At 46.6% G+C, this 25,819-nt stretch overlaps 1 protein-coding gene across 1 annotated transcript in view; it reads left to right on the top strand.

The window, feature by feature from the left end:
• The window catches only part of LOC138516394 (uncharacterized), a 746,393-nt gene that overhangs the window by 197,353 nt on the left and 523,221 nt on the right, over window positions 1–25,819 (top strand). The window contains exon 4 of the mRNA XM_069631475.1: window positions 634–750. Within this exon, the coding sequence (XP_069487576.1) occupies window positions 634–750 (117 nt within the window). The remainder of the gene's footprint in view (window positions 1–633; window positions 751–25,819) is intronic.

The raw sequence follows: 25,819 nt of genomic DNA, 5'->3' as shown, positions 1-25,819 counted from the left end.
TGAACACTTCAGGTGTGTTTGGGACTTACCAATTAGGCCAAATCAGTACAATTCAACACATACATCTAAGTTCCTCCTTACTAAAGGGAGGTTCGCAGACACACTCTAAATGGGTTTTTAGCCATTCCACAAAAATAATCAATATGAAAGGTAAAACACTTCTCTCCTTTCAAATACAATTTCTGAATTAGTTTAAAAAATGTATTCAAAATGTTCACCATTATAATACATTAACCACAATCTTTTTCAATGATCATTCACATATATTTCTTCATTCCCAAAACATATTCTGTTTATCCCAAATAATCAACACAATCTTAATCCCTTTTTTCCCATATATAAACATCAATCCTATCCAAAAAATATACAATCTTTTCAAGGAGAACAATTCAAGAATTCAATTTCTATATTATCCTGCAGTTGTTTTCAAATTTCAGATTTCAATCAGTGTCCACATGTCATTCTAAATCAATTTGTGGAACCTCTCTATGCGTTTTGGGATTTGGGTCCCATCTTCAGGACTATGGGCGTAAATCTTTGTTCTGAATTACATAGGAAATCATTGGCTAAGTGTATTTCATAAAACACTTATTTGTAAGTGCAGCAACTATTTCTCTTTTTTTATTACCACAGCACAGAAGCCTTGTTTTAAAGACACCATCCAAAAACCTGCAAGAGATGTTTTTCTCACTTCAGATTTCCAATTCTCCAAAATCTTTGGCCAAACTGATTGACTTCAGAGAATCTGGGGTGAGTTGGAGTTCAATCTTTTGTAAAAACTGTGTAGCAAAAGTATTTTTTTTTAAAGTATGAGTTGATAAAGGTGTCATTTGGTGAAAGATGCAGACAGCCCTGTTGGTTTGACTGTTGTCGAGTACGCTGGAGTTCTGAAGCAGCAAAAGCAGTGTTGGGCCCTATGTAAAACTACACTTCTAACTCATGGCATACTGCAGACTACATGTCTATCTGCGGCCATGTGCTGTGCATGATACTCTGCCGTGTTCTGACAGTACGTACTTTGTAAGCAGGGGCCTCTGCTTCACGTGAATGTAGTGTAAGAGGATTCAATTCAGCACTACAGCCAAGTCAACGCCTAGTCTAGAATACTGAATGAAAACCCTTATTGATATATCTTTATGTCCAGTTCATGCGTTCTGGATGACTACCCCTATATAACACCCCTCTCTCAGAATCCCCCTGACCCTACTGAGCCAAGAAGTAGTTCTGTTTTGCAAGTTAAAAGGTTTATTTGAGAAGTAAAGCAATATATATCTATCACACTTTTTAATAATTAATAATTGAATATCACACTTAATCTGATATGCTAAAGATTAACAACGGAGAATCTGGCACTAGCACACTTCTTTATAATCACTAAGGAGTTGACATGAAATGGATAAGGTAGCAACAATACTTTTATGGTTTCAAATGGATGCAATGTGGAATGAAATGCAGTACAGAAAATAACTTGATAGGATTTCAGCAAAAGACAATGTAATCACTTTCTTGGACAATTCACCCCCCCTTTTATGCAATGCAAGTAAATGGAAGGAAGGCACACAGTTCTCAGAAATGCAATCAAATGTGATTCAGTTCACCCAGCAACTTAGACTACAGACGTTGAAAACACAGGCCCAAATGCTTTTAAATGTGCTGGCAATGTAGAAAAAAATATGCTAAAATGCTTTTAATTCCCTCTAGGAGGTTCAGGGTGAGTGAAATCAAGTTAATATTAGTCCAGGCTCACTTTAGCAAGGATTTAGGGTGTAACTAGCAGGTTAAACGAATTTCTGGCAAATGGAAGGCAAGCAGCAGCAGATTTTTACACGTGAAGAAATTTGCAAATTGCGGTAAATTCGCGAGTGCGTTTTTCACGATTACGGCAAAACTATAACGAATAGGAATGCGTTTCTGGATTCGTTTAAAAGCCACGATTCCCAGCTTTCAGAGGAAAGTTACTGCAAGTCTCTAGGACAAACGGTTACGGAGATATGAGCGATTAAATAAAGGTCGTTTTTCAGATTTGAAATTTTAAAGTTCAAAAAGACAAGTGCAGCTTGCAACTAGAAAATGACAGGTGACAGCTTTACAAATGACAGGTGACAGTTAGGAGGCAGTTCTACTTAGATTAAAATAGAATTGAATTATATTATGTTAACTAAGAGATTGGTTCTGCACAGTTTTCTAGGTACTCACACTATATTCTTGAGTGAAATGGGCCTCGCCACGGATCTGGTCAGGTTTTAGACTGGACTCTGGTCTCTGCACTTCACAGTGATCTGGGTCAGCTCTCTCTGGTTCTGCTAACAGGTCAGCTCTACTCTGCTGGTCTGGGTCTCTGAAGGTTGATGGAGGTAAAGTATGGATTTTCCCGGCAGAGCTTCCAGCTGCAAATGGATTTGAAGGTCCCTATCTGTCCTGTCTCTCTGTTTTTATGTGTTTTGAAAATGGGTGTGTGTGAGCAGCATCACTAGCCAGCCCCTCTCCACTTATCATTGGCCAAGCTTTCATTTCTCCCCTGATTGGGGGAGCTAAGTTGTGTCAGAGTGATGTCAATTTACAGCCTGCAGAGAGTCCACTCCTCCTGTCAACTTGCACACAAATCTAGATTTGAACCAAATACATATTTGCAGAGGTACATATTGTTTTAAAATTACACGCACCCCTCACATATCACAGGAGGTATCCCCTGTTCAAACTCTGCTCTTCCTGGGAGCTTGCATTCAGAAATGGCAATATTTTGCACTTTTTAACTGGTTTGCAATACCGGACATTACCCCAAATTTACACACATGTGCGCAAGGAGTATGGACATTAGTTGATGAAGTGTCAGATTTTTCACATGCACACATTTTGAGTAATATCCTCTTTTCCGCTAAAACTCCCCTGAACATACCACCGGTTCTAAAAACCTCTTAAAATGTGGGCAGAAAAATCACAAGAATTATGGTATCATTTATACAATTTTCACAAGTCCGCTCTATGAGTTATTCATCTTTTTAGAGTTATGTTCTGGCCCCAAAGGGGTGTGGTTTCCCCCAGCACAAGGTTGAATTTCTGGTTTTTCCAGTTCTGCCAAGCCAGCTTGCTCTCACAGGCAGTGCCCCTCCTTTGTCCTTCCAGGAGGAAGCTACATTTACGACATCTGCAATAAACCATCTGCCTGGGTCAGGACAGGGCTTTGTTCAGAGCTCCTGTATTCTGTGGGGGCTCCCCTTAATTCAATTATCAGAGAGATGGCATATCCTTAGTGTGGCCAGCAAAAGGCAGATAGGCCTGGGAACACAGCTGTGATTCAAGTTTCACTCCTGATGGGGGTGGCTGGTGGGCAGAATTCAGTTCCTTAAGCCAGGTTTCAGATAAAATGTCACTTTTTGTTACCCAGTTTAAGTCAAGACATTGTTTTACATATGCAGCTATGATGCTGATTCTAAGTTTAAAACTATGACATTTAAACAATTGAAACCTATGTGACACACAAAAGTAGGTCACTCATTTCTTTTAAACATTAGATTTGTAGTGTCTTTCAGTCCAAATTTACTTAAACTGCTGAAATCCACAGCTCAGCCAGTCTTGTTATAAACCTTCAAGTCACTTCAGAATATAACTTTACATTGGATCCACCTCTCAGTAAGTCTTTCTTTGGCATGTTTTGGGTTCATTTATTCAGTTTTCTACAAACAAAAGTAAAATCTGGTGTTTTAAAACGCCGGCTTTTGGATAGTGGTGAGTACTGGTACTGCACCCCTTTTTGGGATTTAAGAAAATGAATTCCCAACAGTTATGGGTTTGCTTTTGGCAATCAGCATTGTCACTCCCAATGGTTTCAGACTACTGTGTGGGTAGTCCAATGGTGGTTTTAGGCAGTGTCCTTCTGTGCCCATAACATCGGCAAAAATGAGTGGCAGCCTATTCTTCATGCATTTCCCTGTGCATTTTCTGGGAAGCTCTGGCCATCATGATGTTTTCCATGTCATTACTGCACAGTTTTGAGGTAGGGCTCGGATGCATGGGTAAATACATCCCACAAGCCCCCCTCTTGCGATGGCCATTCTGTTTCACTGATGGGACTCGCAAGACCTGGGATGTAGTTCTCATCTTCTTCCGGTAGATGGCCAGTTCAGCATCTCTTCCTTCATCCGGTGGATCGATCGGTTCTCCTCGCCGGTCCTGATGGGAAAATTGGGCGGTACCCCGGGCCCGTTGCGTCTCAGCTCCCGGTCTCCGGATCGTCCTCCTTGGCCCGTCTCAAGGTTTTCTTTCTCCTAGGACGACAAAGGAAGAGCGGCAATACCTATTCATAGACATTTTTCCACCACTGTTGAGATAGTGGGGCAGCATATGCATTTCATCATAACAAAACATTACATTCTTATTTTGAAAAAAAAACAGTATAACTAAGAGACAGTTTCATGCAAATCACAATATTTTAGAGACTAGATGTGGTATGTTTTATGGTTGGAACTGAATTAGTCTGAGACAGTACCCGCTAGGATTCCAGAGGATTCCTCCAGTTGTTGCAGAGTGTGCCTGGGATGGCAACATTTCAACTGGTTTATGTGGACCCACTTGTCTTCCCCCTCTGCCAAACCGCCTTTGGGGATGTGGATTTTGTAGGCCACAGGGGAGATCTTGTCGATGATCTCAAAGGGTCCCTTCCACGTAGGCAAAAATTTCCGCTGTTTTGCCTGGTTTCTTTGGAAGTTGTATAGATAGACCCGGTCCCCCACCTGATATTCCTTCCTGGAAGTTTTCAGGTCATAGTGGGTCTTCATGCTATCAGCTGATCTTTCTAGATTCCGCTGAGCATAAGCAAAAGCATGTTGAAGGTGTTTCCTTAAATTCTCCACATACTCATGAGTTGTGGAGGCATTTATCAGTGTCTGCTCTTGGGTCCTGTAGAGCAAATGCTGCGGAAGCACCATCTTGCGCCCAGTCATCAACTCAAATGGTGACATTTTGGTTGCAGATGAAGGGGTAGATCTGATGGCCATTAGGACCAGAGGTAATCGGATATCCCAACTTGGCCCAGAATCTGCCACAAACTTTTTTAAGATGCTCACAATTGTCTGGTTATATCTCTCTACTGCCCCAGAAGAAGCTGGCCTGTAAGCAATATGTAACTTCCTTTTGACCCCCAGTATCTCCCACATCTTTGTCATTACTTCACTGGTGAAGTGGCTACCCCTGTCTGACTCAATCCTTTGAGGTAGACCAAAACGGGAAAAGATGTGGTTAATCATCAGGGCAGCTGCGGTTTCTGCCTTGCAATTTGGGGCTGGGAGACATTCCACCCACTTGGTAAACAAGCATGTCACAGTCAACATGTACTTATTCCCCCTAGCAGAGCGAATCACGGGGCCTACAAAGTCGATTTGTAAATCTGACCATGGCAGTGTCATCCCCCTCTTTTGGAGAGGCGCACGGTGCGTGAGGGATGATGGCTGAAATTGTGCACACACAAGACACCCCTTCAAGTATTGGTCGAGGTCCTGCCCCATGTGTGGCCAGTATGCAACCTCTCTTAAGATTTCCAATGTTGTGTGAAACCCCCTGTGACCGGCAGTGGCCGCATCATGGGCGTGACTTAACATCAGGCTTCGGAATGAGGTAGGAACCACCCACTGATAGTGGCCAGCTTTGGATTTCCTTACCAACAACCCGTCTTGGATTCAGAACATTTTTGGACATTTCATCAACACTCTTAGGTCCTCTTTCCCAGTGTAATCGGTATCCGTCAGGGGAAAGTTCTCAGGGTCCTCAAGGTGCTGGTAAAATTTACCAATTATTGGATCCCCCTTCTGAGCTGTAATCAAATCAGCATCAGGGGTCTCCTTACTCCATTGTGCAATTGAAAGGTCGTTGTGAGTATTTGTCTGGGACCTAGTGATAGCAGTGACCTGGATTTCCCCCAACAGGGACTCAATCTCAATTAGATCCCCTTGGATGGCCCCGGTTTTGGCCAGCTGATCAGCTAAGTCATTCCCAGTTTTGTCTGGTCCCTCTACTTTGGAATGACCCTTGATCTTTTTCCAATAGATGGTCATCTCATTCGAGGTGACCAGATCGTCAATGTTTTGGATCAACTTCCCATGTTTCAAGGGTTTGTTGTTAGCACATAACATGCCTCTGGCTTTCCAATTAACCAGGTGCTCCACGAACCCGTTCCGTACATAATCCGAATCTGTGATTATGACCAGTTCGCGGAGTTGATGCTGGACAGCAGTGAGGATGGCCTGATGCACAGCCATCAATTCTGCCACCTGACTACTTCGGGGACCAATTTTGTATCCAGCGGAGGGTTCTGGGGACTCATTCACCCATGCATTCCCTACGCCAGCCACCAGTTCTTTTTCCCCGTTGTTGTCAACATGGTAAGAGCATCCATCCACATACACAGTGGGCATTCCCTTACACGTGTCCTCTTCAAAGACTTTGTGGGGGGAATTAAGGTATGCCTCCGTGTTGTCCTTGATTTTTAGACTTTCGTCCTCGAGACAGTTTTCTCTGGCACAATCATGCAAGTCAGCCAGACCTTGCGCGAGGGGACTCTTCTTGTTTTGGCCATATCTGACCTCCACAGGAAAGCCTTGCATTGACAAAATCCAGGAAGTAATTCGGGAATTACTCACATTTCCAGCCCGGATTCTGTCACTTTGGAGATATTGCAGAGGCTGGTGTGGAGTCTCCACTATGATGTGTTCCCCCTGGATAAACGGGCGGTAATTCTTCAATGCCCACACCGTTGCCAGGAGTGCCTTCTCACAATCGTTGAATTTTTCCTCCACAGAGGATAAAGTTTTGCTCGCATAGGAGATTACTTTATTGACCTTGTCATGCTTTTGGTATAATACTGCCGTCAAGCACGTATTAGAGAACCCCGTCTCCAGGAAGAACTCCTTGTTTCTGACAGGGTAAGCTAGGCAAGGCGCTTGTGAGAGGCTTCTTTTGAGTTGTCTTACTGCCTCGGCTTGTTCTGGACCCCATTCCCACTTGACCCCCCTTTCAGGAGATGAATCAGGGGTCTGGTGATCTCTGCGTAGCCCTCAATGAACTTTCTGCTGTAATTAGTCAGTCCAAGGAGGCTCCTTAGTTCCCGCAGAGTTGTGGGGTCTTTCAGTTTCTGAAGTGCTTCCACTTTCTTTTCCTGGGGACAGAGACCCTGAGGAGTAATCTCATGCCCCAAGAAATTAACACGGGTTCTACACCACTGTGCTTTCTGAAAGGAAATGAATTTTTGATGAGGACATCATCTACATAAGCCAGGTTACCCCTCGCACCCAGGTCGGGCATGGCCTTATGTAGGAAAATGTTGAATTCATTGCCGGAGTTGAGGTATCCGAAGGGAGTCCGGGTCCATGTGTACTGCTGGCCCCCAAAGGTAAAAGCCAGTTTGTATTGGTCCTCCCTACTGACAGGCACGGTCCAGTATCCATTGGTCAGGTCTATTGCAGTGAATACCTGTGACCCCTGGATCTGGGCCAGCCCTTGGTCAATGTAGGGCAGAGGCCATCGGGAAGTATGGACCCGTTTGTTGAGCTCCCTGAGGTCGGCACAGAGTCTCCACTGGCCGTTTGGCTTTAATATTCCCAGCACCGGATTATTGAAGGTGCTGTGGATGGGACGGATTATTCCCCTGGACTCAAGGTTCTTAATTATTTCAGTAAGGGACTCCATTGATGCGAGGGGCAAGCGATATTGCTTCACAAACACTGGAGTCATGCCAGGGTCCGTGGGGATTGTTGTTGTGTGGATGTCGGTGCGACCACAGTCATATGAGTCTACCGCAAAGAGATCTTGGAAATCCAAGAAAACTTGTTTCAACTTTTGCTTTTGTTCCAGAGTCACACAGGCATCAGCTAGGTTGACTCTCTCTTCCACCATCTGCCTGAAGCCTGGAAAGACTTCTGGTTTGGCTATCTCCGCGGCCTCCTCCAGCTGGGTGGAGAAGTCCCTGGTCAGAGTGCTGATTTGGACCGGAGGCTTCAGGTGGGACAGGCAGCCCTCATGGACCTGGAAAATCACCTCATCCCTCCTGAAGTCACAAGTCACATCTTCCTTACCATAAGGGCAAGAAGTGTACACCAGGAAGTTCCCCCCATGCCGGGTAAAAATCCTGTCTGGTGTTGTATTGTCATCACTGTCACTGTCAAAACAGTCCTTGGGGATTGGTCCTAACAGTTCATTTCCAAGATCAATGGAGAAATGTCGGTCATCAACCGCCATTCCAATAATGGTGCCTGCGGCTAGAGTAATACTCTTTAAGTCGCTGTTATCCACCTCTATTAGAATGGTGTCATGTTCTATGTTGACTAATGGAGTTGGGTTTACCCCCAACCCTTGCTGTTGGAGAGAAGCATTTAGATGTATGTAAGCATCAGGGTTTTTCAAATGTTGTCCTCTTTTAACTTTCACTTCCAGGGAGAATTGTCGGGTCCTTTCTGGGATGGTGACTTCCTCTTTAATCTGAATTTCAACTGCATAAGGTAGCAACTGAGCTGACCTAAATGCTTTTTCTGGATCATCAAAGCCCATGGGATTATCCGCTAATCGGGACCAAGCTTTGAAGTTTATTAGGTCCAAACTAATGGCAAAGCGATTGAGAATGTCACTGCCTAAGTAAAAGGCGGCAGGGACGTCTCGCACGACCCAACAATTATGGACTATGCTCTTGTTGCCAATGGAGATTTTGAGCATACACCTGCTTGGCAGGAGATGTTTGGAATTAGGTGTTTCCAGGTCCATTTCCCATTTGTCTATCAGTTTGAAGGTGGGAATGGCTGGATCTTTTGGGAGTTGGCGGAACATGGCTTCGCTGATGAAGCTCTTACCGTTGTTCACACACACTCGAGCGAGAACAGAGTCCTTCCCATCATTTAATTGGACAGAGATGAACAACTGCTCTCCAATTTGCTGAATATCAGCCAGGCTCTGAGCTGATTTCACATCTTCCTGGACTATAGGAGTGGGAGTTTCTGATTGTGGATTAGTATAGAATTTCAGGGTGTTTCCTTCCAGTGTGGAATACCACCTTAAACTGGAAGGAAGGTTGATTTTCAGAAATAGAGAGGACCCCCCATCACCAGTCTGTTGTCCTACTACTATTACTGTCACGTCTGGAATTTGGCTATTCTGGAAGTGAAATTCTACTTGGTCAGATTTTTGTTCAACCATGTGGCACGTGCCGTTTAAACTAACATGGTTGACACTCTGTTTTAATTTTATTGGTCGGCTAGTCTGGGTCCAGAGGACCTTGTTTACGCAATCTATTAGGGGTGACAACCTTCTCAGGAGGTCATTCCCTAGTAAACAAGGGGTGCCCTCTGGGGTCACTACGATGACCGGGTGTTTCACCTTGTGTCGCCCGATCTTAATGTCCAAGTCTGCAGTCCCCTCAACGGGAATTTCCTAACCGTCAAAGTTCTGGAGTTGTCCAGGAAGTGAGGTGAGAGGAATTTGGTAATTCCCTCCCCTTCCTGCATTCAGTTCATCAAAGGCCCTTCTGGACAGAAGGGTGGCTTGAGATCCAGTGTCCACCAGTGCCAAAATTGTACCCTGCCCCTGTACTTGTACCGGGGCATAGTATCTTCCCTCCTTCTCCTCAAGGGGGCACAGATAATGCACATTTTTGGACAACTGGTGGGCTAACTTTCTGGTTTTGGACATCGCTAGCGAAGAGATTTGGGCAGAATTCTGTGGAGAGCCTTGGGAATCTGAAAGAAAAAGTTGGCAACTGGAGATCAGAGCCATTGTGGGTTCCCCTGGCTCCGGTTCTGGGCCGCCCCCCCCTTTTTGGAGGCAGTCACCAGGATGGGTTTGAACCAGGGGATTTTCTTGCTGTTGGTTCTGGGATGAGATGGTGGGCGGCGGTAGCTCAGTCTCCACATCTCCCCAGTCTGGATTTGCATCCCTAGGGACCCATTTTTCTTTGGGAGGAGTTCCCCCCTCTCTGAAGGAGAAGATCCTTTTCCCAGGATCCTCTGAGGATCCCTCTCCCTCAAATTGGAAGATCTGTACCTCCTCCTCAAACTGAGTCTGTTTGGGTCTTTTGTTTCTCCTACCCCCCCTCTGCTCCTTAGGAGGCAGACTTTCAGGGGCAAGAGATTTTGTTTCCGGTTCCTGGGTTTCCAGGGGCTGTTTACAAGTGAGGAAGGAAGCTTCCTCCAAGGCTTTACACCCCCCTTCCCTTTGTGCCTCCCCCCTGGGAACGGGTGAGTTATCGGGGTGCTGCCCCCGTCATTGTTCTGGAGCACCAGGTCCAGAGTTGGGTGCGTTCTGCGCCGGCACGCCCATCTGAGGGTTCTGCTGAGCCCTCAGTATGTGACCCAGATCCCGCGCCATGTTTTGAACCTGGCGCTCTAACTGGGAAACCCGCTCAGGCTGATACGGGGCCCTGTTTTCTCCCCTGGGCTGATCCCGGGAAGGGTAGCTGTCCCTCCTCTGGTAATACCCCGGGTTGGGAAGATTTGGGTACCCCTCCACCCTTGGCCTCCCCTCTCCCGGATTCAGTGGTCTGGGCTCAGGGAATTGGGGAAAGAAGGATGGATGGTTTTGGGGCTGAAAGTCGGGTGGATATCTGGGGAAAAAGTTCTGCCCAGGGTTTGGTAAATTTCTGCCCTCCTGTGGAAAGTTTGGAGGGAAGTTCCCTGGGTTCGGTGCTCGGTTGGATCCCCCCCTTGGGCTGGGGGAGTCCACACATAACCCAGGATGGGTCGGTTTCCCTTGTAGCGGGGACTTACATAATCAGGAGAGCGAGGGACCCCATTTGTGGGGCTGCCTCCCTGGCCCCCTGTCTGTGACTGGCCCGAGGACCTTCTGGGCCTAGCATTATTAGGTGCAGGTAGGTTTTTAGGCCCCCCCATCTCCAAATCTAAAACGGGGGTGACCTTTACCTCTGCCACCTTGACAGCAGCAGGGGTGCTGTTGGCTTTGGGGTTTTTCTGGGCATTACTTTTGCTATCTACCGGTTTCTGCACCTCATAGATCCGGGTAGCCTGTTCAATGACCCAGTCTAAAGATCTTTTCTCGTGAAAATCCCTCACGAGCTGGGTCATTATGTATTTGGGCAAGGCATGAAAAAATGTATTAATGAATTCTCTACTGTCTGTGCGCACCCTTCTGGTGGTCTGCGCAAAAGCACGTTTCAGTTCTTGCACAAATTCTTGTGGGGCCTGATCCTCCCCACATTGCAAATTGTAGGCTGCCTTGCGAGCCTCTTGAGGATTTCTATGAATGGAAAAATGTTTCAAGATGGCCGCCTTATAGGTGGACCATCTTAGATGATTTTGGTCCTCCAGCCCCGCAAAGAAACTGGAGTATTCCGGGGAGAAGGTCCACTTTACATATTGAATACAGCTTTGGCTGTCCTTCAAATGGAAAGTCTCCATCATTTGCTCAAACAACTCTAAGTGCTCCCAAACAGAATACTTAGCGTTCTTATGGTAAGGCGTGATGACGCTCCTGATCGCCTTAATCTGCTTTAATGGGTCCTTAAGCAAGGCCCTTTTGCCTTATTGGCCTTTTTGGTTCGGGTAACCCTTGTCCATTCATCCTCTGACTCAGAGGCACTGCTCCCAGAGGTTCCCGTCTGTTCTTCCAGGTTTTCCCGGATTCTGCGAGCCTGGGAATGGCTGGCAGAATGTGGGGACCTGGTCTCCTGCGTCCTGTACCGCTCAGAGGAGTCTTCAGATCCCTCCTTGCTGCCAGGATTTGCTGGGTACCCCCCCCCACTGACCTAACTGGGCAGAGGTTTTCAGGATGCCCTTAAACTTTTTTAAGATGCTCACAATTGTCCGGTTATATCTCTCTACTGCCCCAGAAGAAGCTGGCCTGTAAGCAATATGTAACTTCCTTTTGACCCCCAGTATCTCCCACATCTTTGTCATTACTTCACTGGTGAAGTGGCTACCCCTGTCTGACTCAATCCTTTGAGGTAGACCAAAACGGGAAAAGATGTGGTTAATCATCAGGGCAGCTGCGGTTTCTGCCTTGCAATTTGGGGCTGGGAGACATTCCACCCACTTGGTAAACAAGCATGTCACAGTCAACATGTACTTATTCCCCCTAGCAGAGCGAATCACGGGGCCTACAAAGTCGATTTGTAAATCTGACCATGGCAGTGTCATCCCCCTCTTTTGGAGAGGCGCACGGTGCGTGAGGGATGATGGCTGAAATTGTGCACACACAAGACATCCCTTCAAGTATTGGTCGAGGTCCTGCCCCATGTGTGGCCAGTATGCAACCTCTCTTAAGATTTCCAATGTTGTGTGAAACCCCCTGTGACCGGCAGTGGCCGCATCATGGGCGTGACTTAACATCAGGCTTCGGAATGAGGTAGGAACCACCCACTGATAGTGGCCAGCTTTGGATTTCCTTACCAACAACCCGTCTTGGATTCGGAACATTTTTGGACATTTCATCAACACTCTTAGGTCCTCTTTCCCAGTGTAATCGGTATCCGTCAGGGGAAAGTTCTCAGGGTCCTCAAGGTGCTGGTAAAATTTACCAATTATTGGATCCCCCTTCTGAGCTGTAATCAAATCAGCATCAGGGGTCTCCTTACTCCATTGTGCAATTGAAAGGTCGTTGTGAGCATTTGAATTACTCACATTTCCGGCCCGGATTCTGTCACTTTGGAGATATTGCAGAGGCTGGTGTGGAGTCTCCACTATGATGTGTTCCCCCTGGATAAACGGGCGGTAATTCTTCAATGCCCACACCGTTGCCAGGAGTGCCTTCTCACAATCGTTGAATTTTTCCTCCACAGAGGATAAAGTTTTGCTCGCATAGGAGATTACTTTATTGACCTTGTCATGCTTTTGGTATAATACTGCCGTCAAGCACGTATTAGAGAACCCCGTCTCCAGGAAGAACTCCTTGTTTCTGACAGGGTAAGCTAGGCAAGGCGCTTGTGAGAGGCTTCTTTTGAGTTGTCTTACTGCCTCGGCTTGTTCTGGACCCCATTCCCACTTGACCCCCCCTTTCAGGAGATGAATCAGGGGTCTGGTGATCTCTGCGTAGCCCTCAATGAACTTTCTGCTGTAATTAGTCAGTCCAAGGAGGCTCCTTAGTTCCCGCAGAGTTGTGGGGTCTTTCAGTTTCTGAAGTGCTTCCACTTTCTTTTCCTGGGGACAGAGACCCTGAGGAGTAATCTCATGCCCCAAGAAATTAACACGGGTTCTACAGCACTGTGCTTTCTGAAAGGAAAGTTTTGCTCCGGCGGCCCTCAACTGTGTCAGAACATAACGGATCTCCGCTATGTGTTCCTCCACAGATGAATTTTTGATGAGGACATCATCTACATAAGCCAGGTTACCCCTCGCACCCAGGTCGGGCATGGCCTTATGTAGGAAAATGTTGAATTCATTGCCGGAGTTGAGGTATCCGAAGGGAGTCCGGGTCCATGTGTACTGCTGGCCCCCAAAGGTAAAAGCCAGTTTGTATTGGTCCTCCCTACTGACAGGCACGGTCCAGTATCCATTGGTCAGGTCTATTGCAGTGAATACCTGTGACCCCTGGATCTGGGCCAGCCCTTGGTCAATGTAGGGCAGAGGCCATCGGGAAGTATGGACCCGTTTGTTGAGCTCCCTGAGGTCGGCACAGAGTCTCCACTGGCCGTTTGGCTTTAATATTCCCAGCACCGGATTATTGAAGGTGCTGTGGATGGGACGGATTATTCCCCTGGACTCAAGGTTCTTAATTATTTCAGTAAGGGACTCCATTGATGCGAGGGGCAAGCGATATTGCTTCACAAACACTGGAGTCATGCCAGGGTCCGTGGGGATTGTTGTTGTGTGGATGTCGGTGCGACCACAGTCATATGAGTCTACCGCAAAGAGATCTTGGAAATCCAAGAAAACTTGTTTCAACTTTTGCTTTTGTTCCAGAGTCACACAGGCATCAGCTAGGTTGACTCTCTCTTCCACCATCTGCCTGAAGCCTGGAAAGACTTCTGGTTTGGCTATCTCCGCGGCCTCCTCCAGCTGGGTGGAGAAGTCCCTGGTCAGAGTGCTGATTTGGACCGGAGGCTTCAGGTGGGACAGGCAGCCCTCATGGACCTGGAAAATCACCTCATCCCTCCTGAAGTCACAAGTCACATCTTCCTTACCATAAGGGCAAGAAGTGTACACCAGGAAGTTCCCCCCATGCCGGGTAAAAATCCTGTCTGGTGTTGTATTGTCATCACTGTCACTGTCAAAACAGTCCTTGGGGATTGGTCCTAACAGTTCATTTCCAAGATCAATGGAGAAATGTCGGTCATCAACCGCCATTCCAATAATGGTGCCTGCGGCTAGAGTAATACTCTTTAAGTCGCTGTTATCCACCTCTATTAGAATGGTGTCATGTTCTATGTTGACTAATGGAGTTGGGTTTACCCCCAACCCTTGCTGTTGGAGAGAAGCATTTAGATGTATGTAAGCATCAGGGTTTTTCAAATGTTGTCCTCTTTTAACTTTCACTTCCAGGGAGAATTGTCGGGTCCTTTCTGGGATGGTGACTTCCTCTTTAATCTGAATTTCAACTGCATAAGGTAGCAACTGAGCTGACCTAAATGCTTATTCTGGATCATCAAAGCCCATGGGATTATCCGCTAATCGGGACCAAGCTTTGAAGTTTATTAGGTCCAAACTAATGGCAAAGCGATTGAGAATGTCACTGCCTAAGTAAAAGGCGGCAGGGACGTCTCGCACGACCCAACAATTATGGACTATGCTCTTGTTGCCAATGGAGATTTTGAGCATACACCTGCTTGGCAGGAGATGTTTGGAATTAGGTGTTTCCAGGTCCATTTCCCATTTGTCTATCAGTTTGAAGGTGGGAATGGCTGGATCTTTTGGGAGTTGGCGGAACATGGCTTCGCTGATGAAGCTCTTACCGTTGTTCACACACACTCGAGCGAGAACAGAGTCCTTCCCATCATTTAATTGGACAGAGATGAACAACTGCTCTCCAATTTGCTGAATATCAGCCAGGCTCTGAGCTGATTTCACATCTTCCTGGACTATAGGAGTGGGAGTTTCTGATTGTGGATTAGTATAGAATTTCAGGGTGTTTCCTTCCAGTGTGGAATACCACCTTAAACTGGAAGGAAGGTTGATTTTCAGAAATAGAGAGGACCCCCCATCACCAGTCTGTTGTCCTACTGCTATTACTGTCACGTCTGGAATTTGGCTATTCTGGAAGTGAAATTCTACTTGGTCAGATTTTTGTTCAACCATGTGGCACGTGCCGTTTAAACTAACATGGTTGACACTCTGTTTTAATTTTATTGGTCGGCTAGTCTGGGTCCAGAGGACCTTGTTTACGCAATCTATTAGGGGTGACAACCTTCTCAGGAGGTCATTCCCTAGTAAACAAGGGGTGCCCTCTGGGGTCACTACGATGACCGGGTGTTTCACCTTGTGTCGCCCGATCTTAATGTCCAAGTCTGCAGTCCCCTCAACGGGAATTTCCTAACCGTCAAAGTTCTGGAGTTGTCCAGGAAGTGAGGTGAGAGGAATTTGGTAATTCCCTCCCCTTCCTGCATTCAGTTCATCAAAGGCCCTTCTGGACAGAAGGGTGGCTTGAGATCCAGTGTCCACCAGTGCCAAAATTGTACCCTGCCCCTGTACTTGTACCGGGGCATAGTATCTTCCCTCCTTCTCCTCAAGGGGGCACAGATAATGCACATTTTTGGACAACTGGTGGGCTAACTTTCTGGTTTTGGACATCGCTAGCGAAGAGATTTGGGCAGAATTCTGTGGAGAGCCTTGGGAATCTGAAAGAAAAAGTTGGCAACTGGAGATCAGAGCCATTGTGGGTTCCCCTGGCTCCGGTTCTGGGCCGCCCCCCCCTTTTTGGAGGCAGTCACCAGGATGGGTTTGAACCAGGGGATTTTCTTGCTGTTGGTTCTGGGATGAGATGGTGGGCGGCGGTAGCTCAGTCTCCACATCTCCCCAGTCTGGATTTGCATCCCTAGGGACCCATTTTTCTTTGGGAGGAGTTCCCCCCTCTCTGAAGGAGAAGATCATTTTCCCAGGATCCTCTGAGGATCCCTCTCCCTCAAATTGGAAGATCTGTACCTCCTCCTCAAACTGAGTCTGTTTGGGTCTTTTGTTTCTCCTACCCCCCCTCTGCTCCTTAGGAGGCAGACTTTCAGGGGCAAGAGATTTTGTTTCCGGTTCCTGGGTTTCCAGGGGCTGTTTACAAGTGAGGAAGGAAGCTTCCTCCAAGGCTTTACACCCCCCTTCCCTTTGTGCCTCCCCCCTGGGAACCAGTGAGTTATCGGGGTGCTGCCCCCGTCATTGTTCTGGAGCACCAGGTCCAGAGTTGGGTGCGTTCTGCGCCGGCACGCCCATCTGAGGGTTCTGCTGAGCCCTCAGTATGTGACCCAGATCCCGCGCCATGTTTTGAACCTGGCGCTCTAACTGGGAAACCCGCTCAGGCTGATACGGGGCCCTGTTTTCTCCCCTGGGCTGATCCCGGGAAGGGTAGCTGTCCCTCCTCTGGTAATACCCCGGGTTGGGAAGATTTGGGTACCCCTCCACCCTTGGCCTCCCCTCTCCCGGATTCAGTGGTCTGGGCTCAGGGAATTGGGGAAAGAAGGATGGATGGTTTTGGTGCTGAAAGTCGGGTGGATATCTGGGGAAAAAGTTCTGCCCAGGGTTTGGTAAATTTCTGCCCTCCTGTGGAAAGTTTGGAGGGAAGTTCCCTGGGTTCGGTGCTCGGTTGGATCCCCCCCCTTGGGCTGGGGGAGTCCACACATAACCCAGGATGGGTCGGTTTCCCTTGTAGCGGGGACTTACATAATCAGGAGAGCGAGGGACCCCATTTGTGGGGCTGCCTCCCTGGCCCCCTGTCTGTGACTGGCCCGAGGACCTTCTGGGCCTAGCATTATTAGGTGCAGGTAGGTTTTTAGGCCCCCCCATCTCCAAATCTAAAACGGGGGTGACCTTTACCTCTGCCACCTTGACAGCAGCAGGGGTGCTGTTGGCTTTGGGGTTTTTCTGGGCATTACTTTTGCTATCTACCGGTTTCTGCACCTCATAGATCCGGGTAGCCTGTTCAATGACCCAGTCTAAAGATCTTTTCTCGTGAAAATCCCTCACGAGCTGGGTCATTATGTATTTGGGCAAGGCATGAAAAAATGTATTAATGAATTCTCTACTGTCTGTGCGCACCCTTCTGGTGGTCTGCGCAAAAGCACGTTTCAGTTCTTGCACAAATTCTTGTGGGGCCTGATCCTCCCCACATTGCAAATTGTAGGCTGCCTTGCGAGCCTCTTGAGGATTTCTATGAATGGAAAAATGTTTCAAGATGGCCGCCTTATAGGTGGACCATCTTAGATGATTTTGGTCCTCCAGCCCCGCAAAGAAACTGGAGTATTCCGGGGAGAAGGTCCACTTTACATATTGAATACAGCTTTGGCTGTCCTTCAAATGGAAAGTCTCCATCATTTGCTCAAACAACTCTAAGTGCTCCCAAACAGAATACTTAGCGTTCTTATGGTAAGGCGTGATGACGCTCCTGATCGCCTTAATCTGCTTTAATGGGTCCTTAAGCAAGGCCCTTTTTGCCTTATTGGCCTTTTTGGTTCGGGTAACCCTTGTCCATTCATCCTCTGACTCAGAGGCACTGCTCCCAGAGGTTCCCGTCTGTTCTTCCAGGTTTTCCCGGATTCTGCGAGCCTGGGAATGGCTGGCAGAATGTGGGGACCTGGTCTCCTGCGTCCTGTACCGCTCAGAGGAGTCTTCAGATCCCTCCTTGCTGCCAGGATTTGCTGGGTACCCCCCCCCACTGACCTAACTGGGCAGAGGTTTTCAGGATGCCCTTAAGGGGCCTACTCTCCTGGGGTTCCCCACTGAACTGTACTGTACTTGGGTGCCCATACCCGCATGCCCGCCCCTCCATTCCTGGGTGGTACTGGCCTATGAGCCCCATGCTTCTGGCTGGATAGTAATCTGCCATCCCTGTGGCCCTGTGCTCATGTGCGCCAGGGGACATGGGGGTGGCAGAGTCCAGGGACCGAGAGAGATAAAGGCCTCTGGTACTAGGGCTCCTGGGGTTATGCTCAGGAGTTTCTCTTTCCCAGCGAACCTCATCTCTATCCGCCCCTGCTCCCTGTTGCAATGCAAGAGCCTGTGCCTTCAGTTCCTCAGTTAAGGCCTTACTAGACTCTATCAGTCTCTCCTGCATCGCTACCTGTTGTTGGAGCCTATCATTGTGCTGGCAGAGAGCCTCATTCTCTCTCTGCGTTTCCTGATTGGTCCTGGAGCACTGGGCCAGTCTTTGCTGCAGGAGGGTTACCTCCTGAGCTGTGTCCCTATTGGCCTGCTCCTGTCTTGCCAGAGCATCCTCCACCCTCCTGGTGTGCTCTAGCAAGTCCTGGTGTTCTTTTTGGAGGTCACCCAGTCCCTGGTGGGCCAGGTGATTTTCTTCCATTTTCCTTTTTAAGTGGCAGACTTCCTGGCCTAAAGTGTCTCTTTCCTGACTGAGAGCCTGCATCTGTGCTGCCAGGTCGTCCCTCTGTCGTTGAAAGGCACCAGCTTTTTGGCGCTCCTCATCAAACTCTGCCTGGGTATCCAGGTCTTTCAGAATCAGTTTATTGCTCTCCTCTTTCTCTCTATCTAGCTGGCTTTGCAGGGTGACTACCTGCTCCGCGCATGCGCTGTTGAAATTGATCTGTTGCTCCAACTTTTTCTGGTTCTGCAGTAAGGAGTCCAAACTGTCTTGGTGCTCCTTCTGCAGGGCCAGAAATCTGGTATCCTGGTCTGTCTTTTCCTGTTGTAGGATGCCCATATCCTCTTTTATTTTAATGATATATTGCCTACTATCATTTTCTGACTCCTGGCTCCTCTGCAGCCTCTGCTCAGAAGAGGCCAGATCAGATCGGGCCTTCTCTACTGCCATCCGTTGCCTATTTGCCAGATCTTGGCTTTCAGTGCATTTATCCTGCATGTCTCCCATATATAGGTACAGGTATGCTGCTATCCTGGCAATCTTATTGTGTTCATCTTTGGCTTTAGGAGCCATATATAGTTCACTTAGGGCCACATGTAATGGACCCTGATCTCTCCATAGGTCTGACCCTGTTTCAGTGACCTGTCGCGTGATGGCCTGCAACCAGGCATCCTGGCCCTGTTCAGTCCATTCACCTCTCACAAATAGTTTATGTAAGAGGTGCTCTCTGGCTATTTTCATGTCTACTAAGGTCGTCATTCTAGAGATTGGTCTCTGTCCTGACTTACAGAAATTAGTATTTTATTTTTGCAAAACAGACCTTTTTCTTAGAGCGTTCCTATGAGGAGTGCTTTACAGCGTAACACAGCGTGGTGATCCGACCGGATATGTGTATCTGGTCAGCTGGCACGCTGTATTAATCTGCACAAATGGTAGATCTAACCCAAACGTCCGGCACGAGCCCCCAATTTGTAAGAGGATTCAATTCAGCACTACAGCCAAGTCAACGCCTAGTCTAGAATACTGAATGAAAACCCTTATTGATATATCTTTATGTCCAGTTCATGCGTTCTGGATGACTACCCCTATATAACACCCCTCTCTCAGAATCCCCCTGACCCTACTGAGCCAAGAAGTAGTTCTGTTTTGCAAGTTAAAAGGTTTATTTGAGAAGTAAAGCAATATATATCTATCACACTTTTTAATAATTAATAATTGAATATCACACTTAATCTGATATGCTAAAGATTAACAACGGAGAATCTGGCACTAGCACACTTCTTTATAATCACTAAGGAGTTGACATGAAATGGATAAGGTAGCAACAATACTTTTATGGTTTCAAATGGATGCAATGTGGAATGAAATGCAGTACAGAAAATAACTTGATAGGATTTCAGCAAAAGACAATGTAATCACTTTCTTGGACAATTCACCCCCCCCTTTTATGCAATGCAAGTAAATGGAAGGAAGGCACACAGTTCTCAGAAATGCAATCAAATGTGATTCAGTTCACCCAGCAACTTAGACTACAGACGTTGAAAACACAGGCCCAAATGCTTTTAAATGTGCTGGCAATGTAGAAATAAATATGCTAAAATGCTTTTAATTCCCTCTAGGAGGTTCAGGGTGAGTGAAATCAAGTTAATATTAGTCCAGGCTCACTTTAGCAAGGATCCAGGGTGTAACTAGCAGGTTAAACGAATTTCTGGCAAATGGAAGGCAAGCAGCAGCAGATTTTTACACGTGAAGAAATTTGCAAATCGCGGTAAATTCGCGAGTGCGTTTTTCACGATTACGGCAAAACTATAAAGAATAGGAATGCGGTTACTGCAAGTCTCTAGGACAAACGGTTACGGAGATATGAGCGATTAAATAAAGGTCGTTTTTCAGATTTGAAATTTTAAAGTTCAAAAAGACAAGTGCAGCTTGCAACTAGAAAATGACAGGTGACAGCTTTACAAATGACAGGTGACAGTTAGGAGGCAGTTCTACTTAGATTAAAATAGAATTGAATTATATTATGTTAACTAAGAGATTGGTTCTGCACAGTTTTCTAGGTACTCACACTATATTCTTGAGTGAAATGGGCCTCGCCACGGATCTGGTCAGGTTTTAGACTGGACTCTGGTCTCTGCACTTCACAGTGATCTGGGTGAGCTCTCTCTGGTTCTGCTAACAGGTCAGCTCTACTCTGCTGGTCTGGTCTGGGTCTCTGAAGGTTGATGGAGGTAAAGTATGGATTTTCCCGGCAGAGCTTCCAGCTGCAAATGGATTTGAAGGTCCTGTCTCTCTGTTTTTATGTGTTTTGAAAATGGGTGTGTGTGAGCAGCATCACAAGCCAGCCCCTCTCCACTTATCATTGGCCAAGCTTTCATTTCTCCCCTGATTGGGGGAGCTAAGTTGTGTCAAAGTGATGTCAATTTACAGCCTGCAGAGAGTCCACTCCTCCTGTCAACTTGCACACAAATCTAGATTTGAACCAAATACATATTTGCAGAGGTACATATTGTTTTAAAATTACACGCACCCCTCACATATCACAGGAGGTATCCCCTGTTCAAACTCTGCTCTTCCTGGGAGCTTGCATTCAGAAATGGCAATATTTTGCACTTTTTAACTGGTTTGCAATACCGGACATTACCCCAAATTTACACACATGTGCGCAAGGAGTATGGACATTAGTTGATGAAGTGTCAGATTTTTCACATGCACACATTTTGAGTAATATCCTCTTTTCCGCTAAAACTCCCCTGAACATACCACCGGTTCTAAAAACCTCTTAAAATGTGGGCAGAAAAATCACAAAAATTATGGTATCATTTATAAAATTTTCACAAGTCCACTCTATGAGTTATTCATCTTTTTAGAGTTATGTTCTGGTCCCAAAGGGGTGTGGTTTCCCCCAGCACAAGGTTGAATTTCTGGTTTTTCCAGTTCTGCCAAGCCAGCTTGCTCTCACAGGCAGTGCCCCTCCTTTGTCCTTCCAGGAGGAAGCTACATTTACGACATCTGCAATAAACCATCTGCCTGGGTCAGGACAGGGCTTTGTTCAGAGCTCCTGTATTCTGTGGGGGCTCCCCTTAATTCAATTATCAGAGAGATGGCATATCCTTAGTGTGGCCAGCAAAAGGCAGATAGGCCTGAGAACACAGCTGTGACTCAAGTTTCACTCCTGATGGGGGTGGCTGGTGGGCAGAATTCAGTTCCTTAAGCCAGGTTTCAGATAAAATGTCACTTTTTGTTACCCAGTTTAAGTCAAGACATTGTTTTACATATGCAGCTATGATGCTGATTCTAAGTTTAAAACTATGACATTTAAACAATTGAAACAAAAGTAGGTCACTCATTTCTTTTAAACATTAGATTTGTAGTGTCTTTCAGTCCAAATTTACTTAAACTGCTGAAATCCACAGCTCAGCCAGTCTTGTTATAAATCTTCAAGTCACTTCAGAATATAACTTTACATTGGATCCACCTCTCAGTAAGTCTTTCTTTGGCATGTTTTGGGTTCATTTATTCAGTTTTCTACAAACAAAAGTAAAATCTGGTGTTTTAAAACGCCGGCTTTTGGATAGTGGTGAGTACTGGTACTGCACCCCTTTTTGGGATTTAAGAAAATGAATTCCCAACAGTTATGGGTTTGCTTTTGGCAATCAGCATTGTCACTCCCAATGGTTTCAGACTACTGTGTGGGTAGTCCAATGGTGGTTTTAGGCAGTGTCCTTCTGTGCCCATAACATCGGCAAAAATGAGTGGCAGCCTATTCTTCATGCATTTCCCTGTGCATTTTCTGGGAAGCTCTGGCCATCATGATGTTTTCCATGTCAGTACTGCACAGTTTTGAGGTAGGGCTCGGATGCATGGGTAAATACATCCCACAGTAGAACCACACAGAGGGAATGAAAAAATTGCGACCCTGCTGCCTCCATTTGCAGTATATAACCATCGAGCCCATGGTGGCTGCAATATTCTTATTACACTCATCCCTGCCTGCTGAAACTCCATCCCGATGGCAATATAGACGGCACCCCTTCAATCAATACCTATTTGCCACCTAGGCTCCTTGCATTCCCTCATCACATCCATGGGTGGAACATCCCATGCCACCTATGGTGACCTCCACTTTACCTCATATGTTACCCTCAGCCACATGTACAGAACTTGGTTGCATCCTAGCTAGGTTTATGCTATATAGAATCCCAAATATAAAGAGAGCCTTCACTTCTGCAAGATATTCTTCTTTGAGTTAAAAGTAAAGCCTCTTTCATCCTGGAAAACGATTCTTTTATTATTCTTGAAAAGTGTTTTGCACAGTCCGTCATTCTTCATTGTTCTTACCTTTTCTATCCAAGAGATGCCAGTGCAGCTGCCCAAAGGCGGTAGGGGTAGTTTCCATCATCCTACAGACCATTCACTCAAACTTCACTATGAATTGGCTTTTTTTAATGACTGACCATTCAAGCGTTCAGCAGCTTGCAAGCATGACTCTTTGCTCAGGTTCCTGTTCGAAATGGCTGTGAGAAATTACCCCCTGGCAAGGCTGTAGAAGCCCTGGATTTCTTTTTGTATTAACTAATAAAATGATGCAGGTAATTCCATCTCAGAAAGCGTGACTTGCTAGCCAAGTCCCTCTTTCCCAAAGTCCCATGCTAAAGGTACATCTGTAACCAGTTACATCAGTAGTCTGATCTGCAGCGCCTGCTCTCAAGTGGCCCAGAGCAGGGTCAGCGGTCACAGGTGCCCTTCACATCTGCAGTGGCAGCCAAGTCACTGCAGCAGAGGGGCTGCATTTAAGATATGCACCCATGCTCCAAAACGACATAACTGTGAGAATGCTGTCCTGGTAGCACACTAAACTGCAAATATAAGCCATACCTGTGTTTAGGGTATGGTGGCCAGCATCTCTCATAGTTATCCAAGCCACATCAATTTGATATCACTCATGTGTCAGCTCAGGCAGACCAGTTCAGCTGTAGAGCTGTATGTATGTGCATTCTCCCTAGACAGTATGTTGTTGCTGTTGCCAGCAAGAATGTAGCCTTGGGTGTTGCATCTCTTTGTTTCTTTATGAGGGCAGGTTGCAATTCCCCAAAGAGTCATCCACTCCTTTGGAAGCTGTTCTGGGTACAGGTATCAAAGGGGACACCCATTTGAAACAGAATTAGCCTCACACCAGGGTGCTGCATACCATACAGCCTTTCATTCTATTGAGAAGGGAAGGGGTGGGATTAGCGTAGAAAAGGGAGCACTTTACAGCTGGAGGAAGGTTACATCATCTTGTTTGTCTCTGCCTCTATCTTTCCCTTCTGTCCCATCCACTTCCTGTAAAACAAAGAACTTTGGGTGTGATGTCAGAAGGCAACGTCCATGGGTTCCAAGGACAGGGAATTGACTTTTAAAGCAGGCTTGCCTTTGTCCAATCACTGCAGACGTTTTGCTTTAAAAGAAGAGATCTCCTACCATTTCCTGGAATCAGCTCTGGAATTTCAAAACTTCAAGAAGATTTTGTTGGTCTCTTTTGGGAGAGCAGTCCTTTCCAAAGTTCTCCAGTTGAGAGATGAAGGCTAGTGTTCCAAGGCAGAGGCAAGCTCTGTCCCATAACCATCCCCAGGTACCATTGGAGGTGAACTGCTGCTGGAACAAGACCTGCATCTCTGCCAGCCACACTGTTGCCCAGCATCTCACTGTGCTGAAGGACCCCCGAAGTTGTGCTTGCGTCCTCTGTGTTTGAGAGCCCAAGAAAATGACTCAGCTTGTTTCTGAGACCCTGGAGTGGAACTCTCAGCTCCTGAGAGCCAAGACAGCCATGCTTTCTGCAATTTCACTGTTGAACCACGGCAAGCCATGATTCCAGGGTGCTCAACACAGATTAGCACACACTGGAGCTGGCCTTGACACTCTATGGTCCTCGAACCACAGTTGCATATGTTTGAGCCTAATCAATGCAACACTGTCCCATATGAAAGCCCTACGTTGCCTTGGCTTGAACATAGTAATGCTGCATCTGCACTGCTTGAATCGCTGCTCAGACCGCCAGCTTCGTCATTGCTGAAAAAATCGCTGATCGAACAGACCCTGGTGGTCTTTCTGAACTGTGTCCGTTGAGCCTCCACATTGAACCAGCTCACCTGTGCATCCCGTCATCAGCATGTGCGCCGCAAACCTTGACTGCGTAACCAACGCTGGTGAGCTCCATGATCTACATCACAGTAATGTTTCAAACTGAAATCTTCTTTAGTTCAACCCCAATTTGACATCTGCTTACCGCTGGACCACCACGTCTGCTGCCCTTTGAACCACATCCCACTGCCAAACAGCACCGAGAAGCCTAGTTTGCCATTGTCGAACCACCAAAACACCACAAAAGTAATTATTGCCTGATTGTGGTCTCCTAGAGACTGGATAGGTCATATTAATCCCTTTTGGCAACTCAAGAACATATCCTTTTTGAACATTGTGGTTTTTATTGCCTTGCTTTATTCCATATTCCATATTCTGTGTTTGTTCTACAAGGGTAGCGGATGTGAATGAGCTTTCATTCAATACCATCATGAGTGATTTTATTGAATTAGATCAGCAGGACGTTACATTTCTTCTTACCTCAGAAAAATATTGGTTCTCCACTCTGGACTCAGTACCACCAATGATCGCTCAGGAGATAAGCCCAGTCTTCGCTGACAGCATCTTGTAATTCATCCGATGGTAGCATCACTTCTTTCGAAGCACTGACCTACTCCAATATGGCCAGGGGAAGGCAGCTGCTACCTGATCCTGACCTTGGGACGGCTATATGAGGATGGATCACATGGGGGGAGACCACCTCCCGGAGTGGGTGATGGTATCAGCGGGTGAGACATGGTATCCCCCTTTTACCTTGCAGGATAAACCTCCCATTTGCAACACTCTAATGGCCTATTGTAACTCCTCCCCTGCTTCCTCCATGGAGAGTAGTGAATCCCTTTTGATACAATCTATAGACCAATTCTGAAATACAAACTTACATTGTAAACTTGTTAAAATCATCTGTCATGATTCCTCATTGCAGTGCTCCATGACTGTATTGCCATCAAAACCCATTATGGACATTCATCCAACATGTTGATGCAGGTTGCTAGAGAGTGACTACTTTTCTCATAACCACCTCAACACTGCTATCAAGAAGAGGAGTCGAGGAATGCAGAGCAAGAGAAGCCCGAGCACCGGCAGCCCTCTATTTGCTGCAAGCACACACCTGTGCCTGATACATTTAAATCAGGACCGCAAGAAATTCAGCGCGACTGCTGGTGGGAGCGGGCTGCTCCTCTATGTGTGATCGACAGGCTTGAAGAAGGTTGGTGGAGCCATCCAGCTCAGGTGCTCAGAAGCAGAAGGCTGCACA

The sequence above is a fragment of the Ambystoma mexicanum genome, chromosome 6q, assembly GCF_040938575.1.
Source record: "Ambystoma mexicanum isolate Mex_15411 chromosome 6q, UKY_AmexF1_1, whole genome shotgun sequence".
NCBI lineage: Eukaryota > Metazoa > Chordata > Amphibia > Caudata > Ambystomatidae > Ambystoma > Ambystoma mexicanum.
This window is presented reverse-complemented; position numbering and strand designations above follow the sequence as displayed.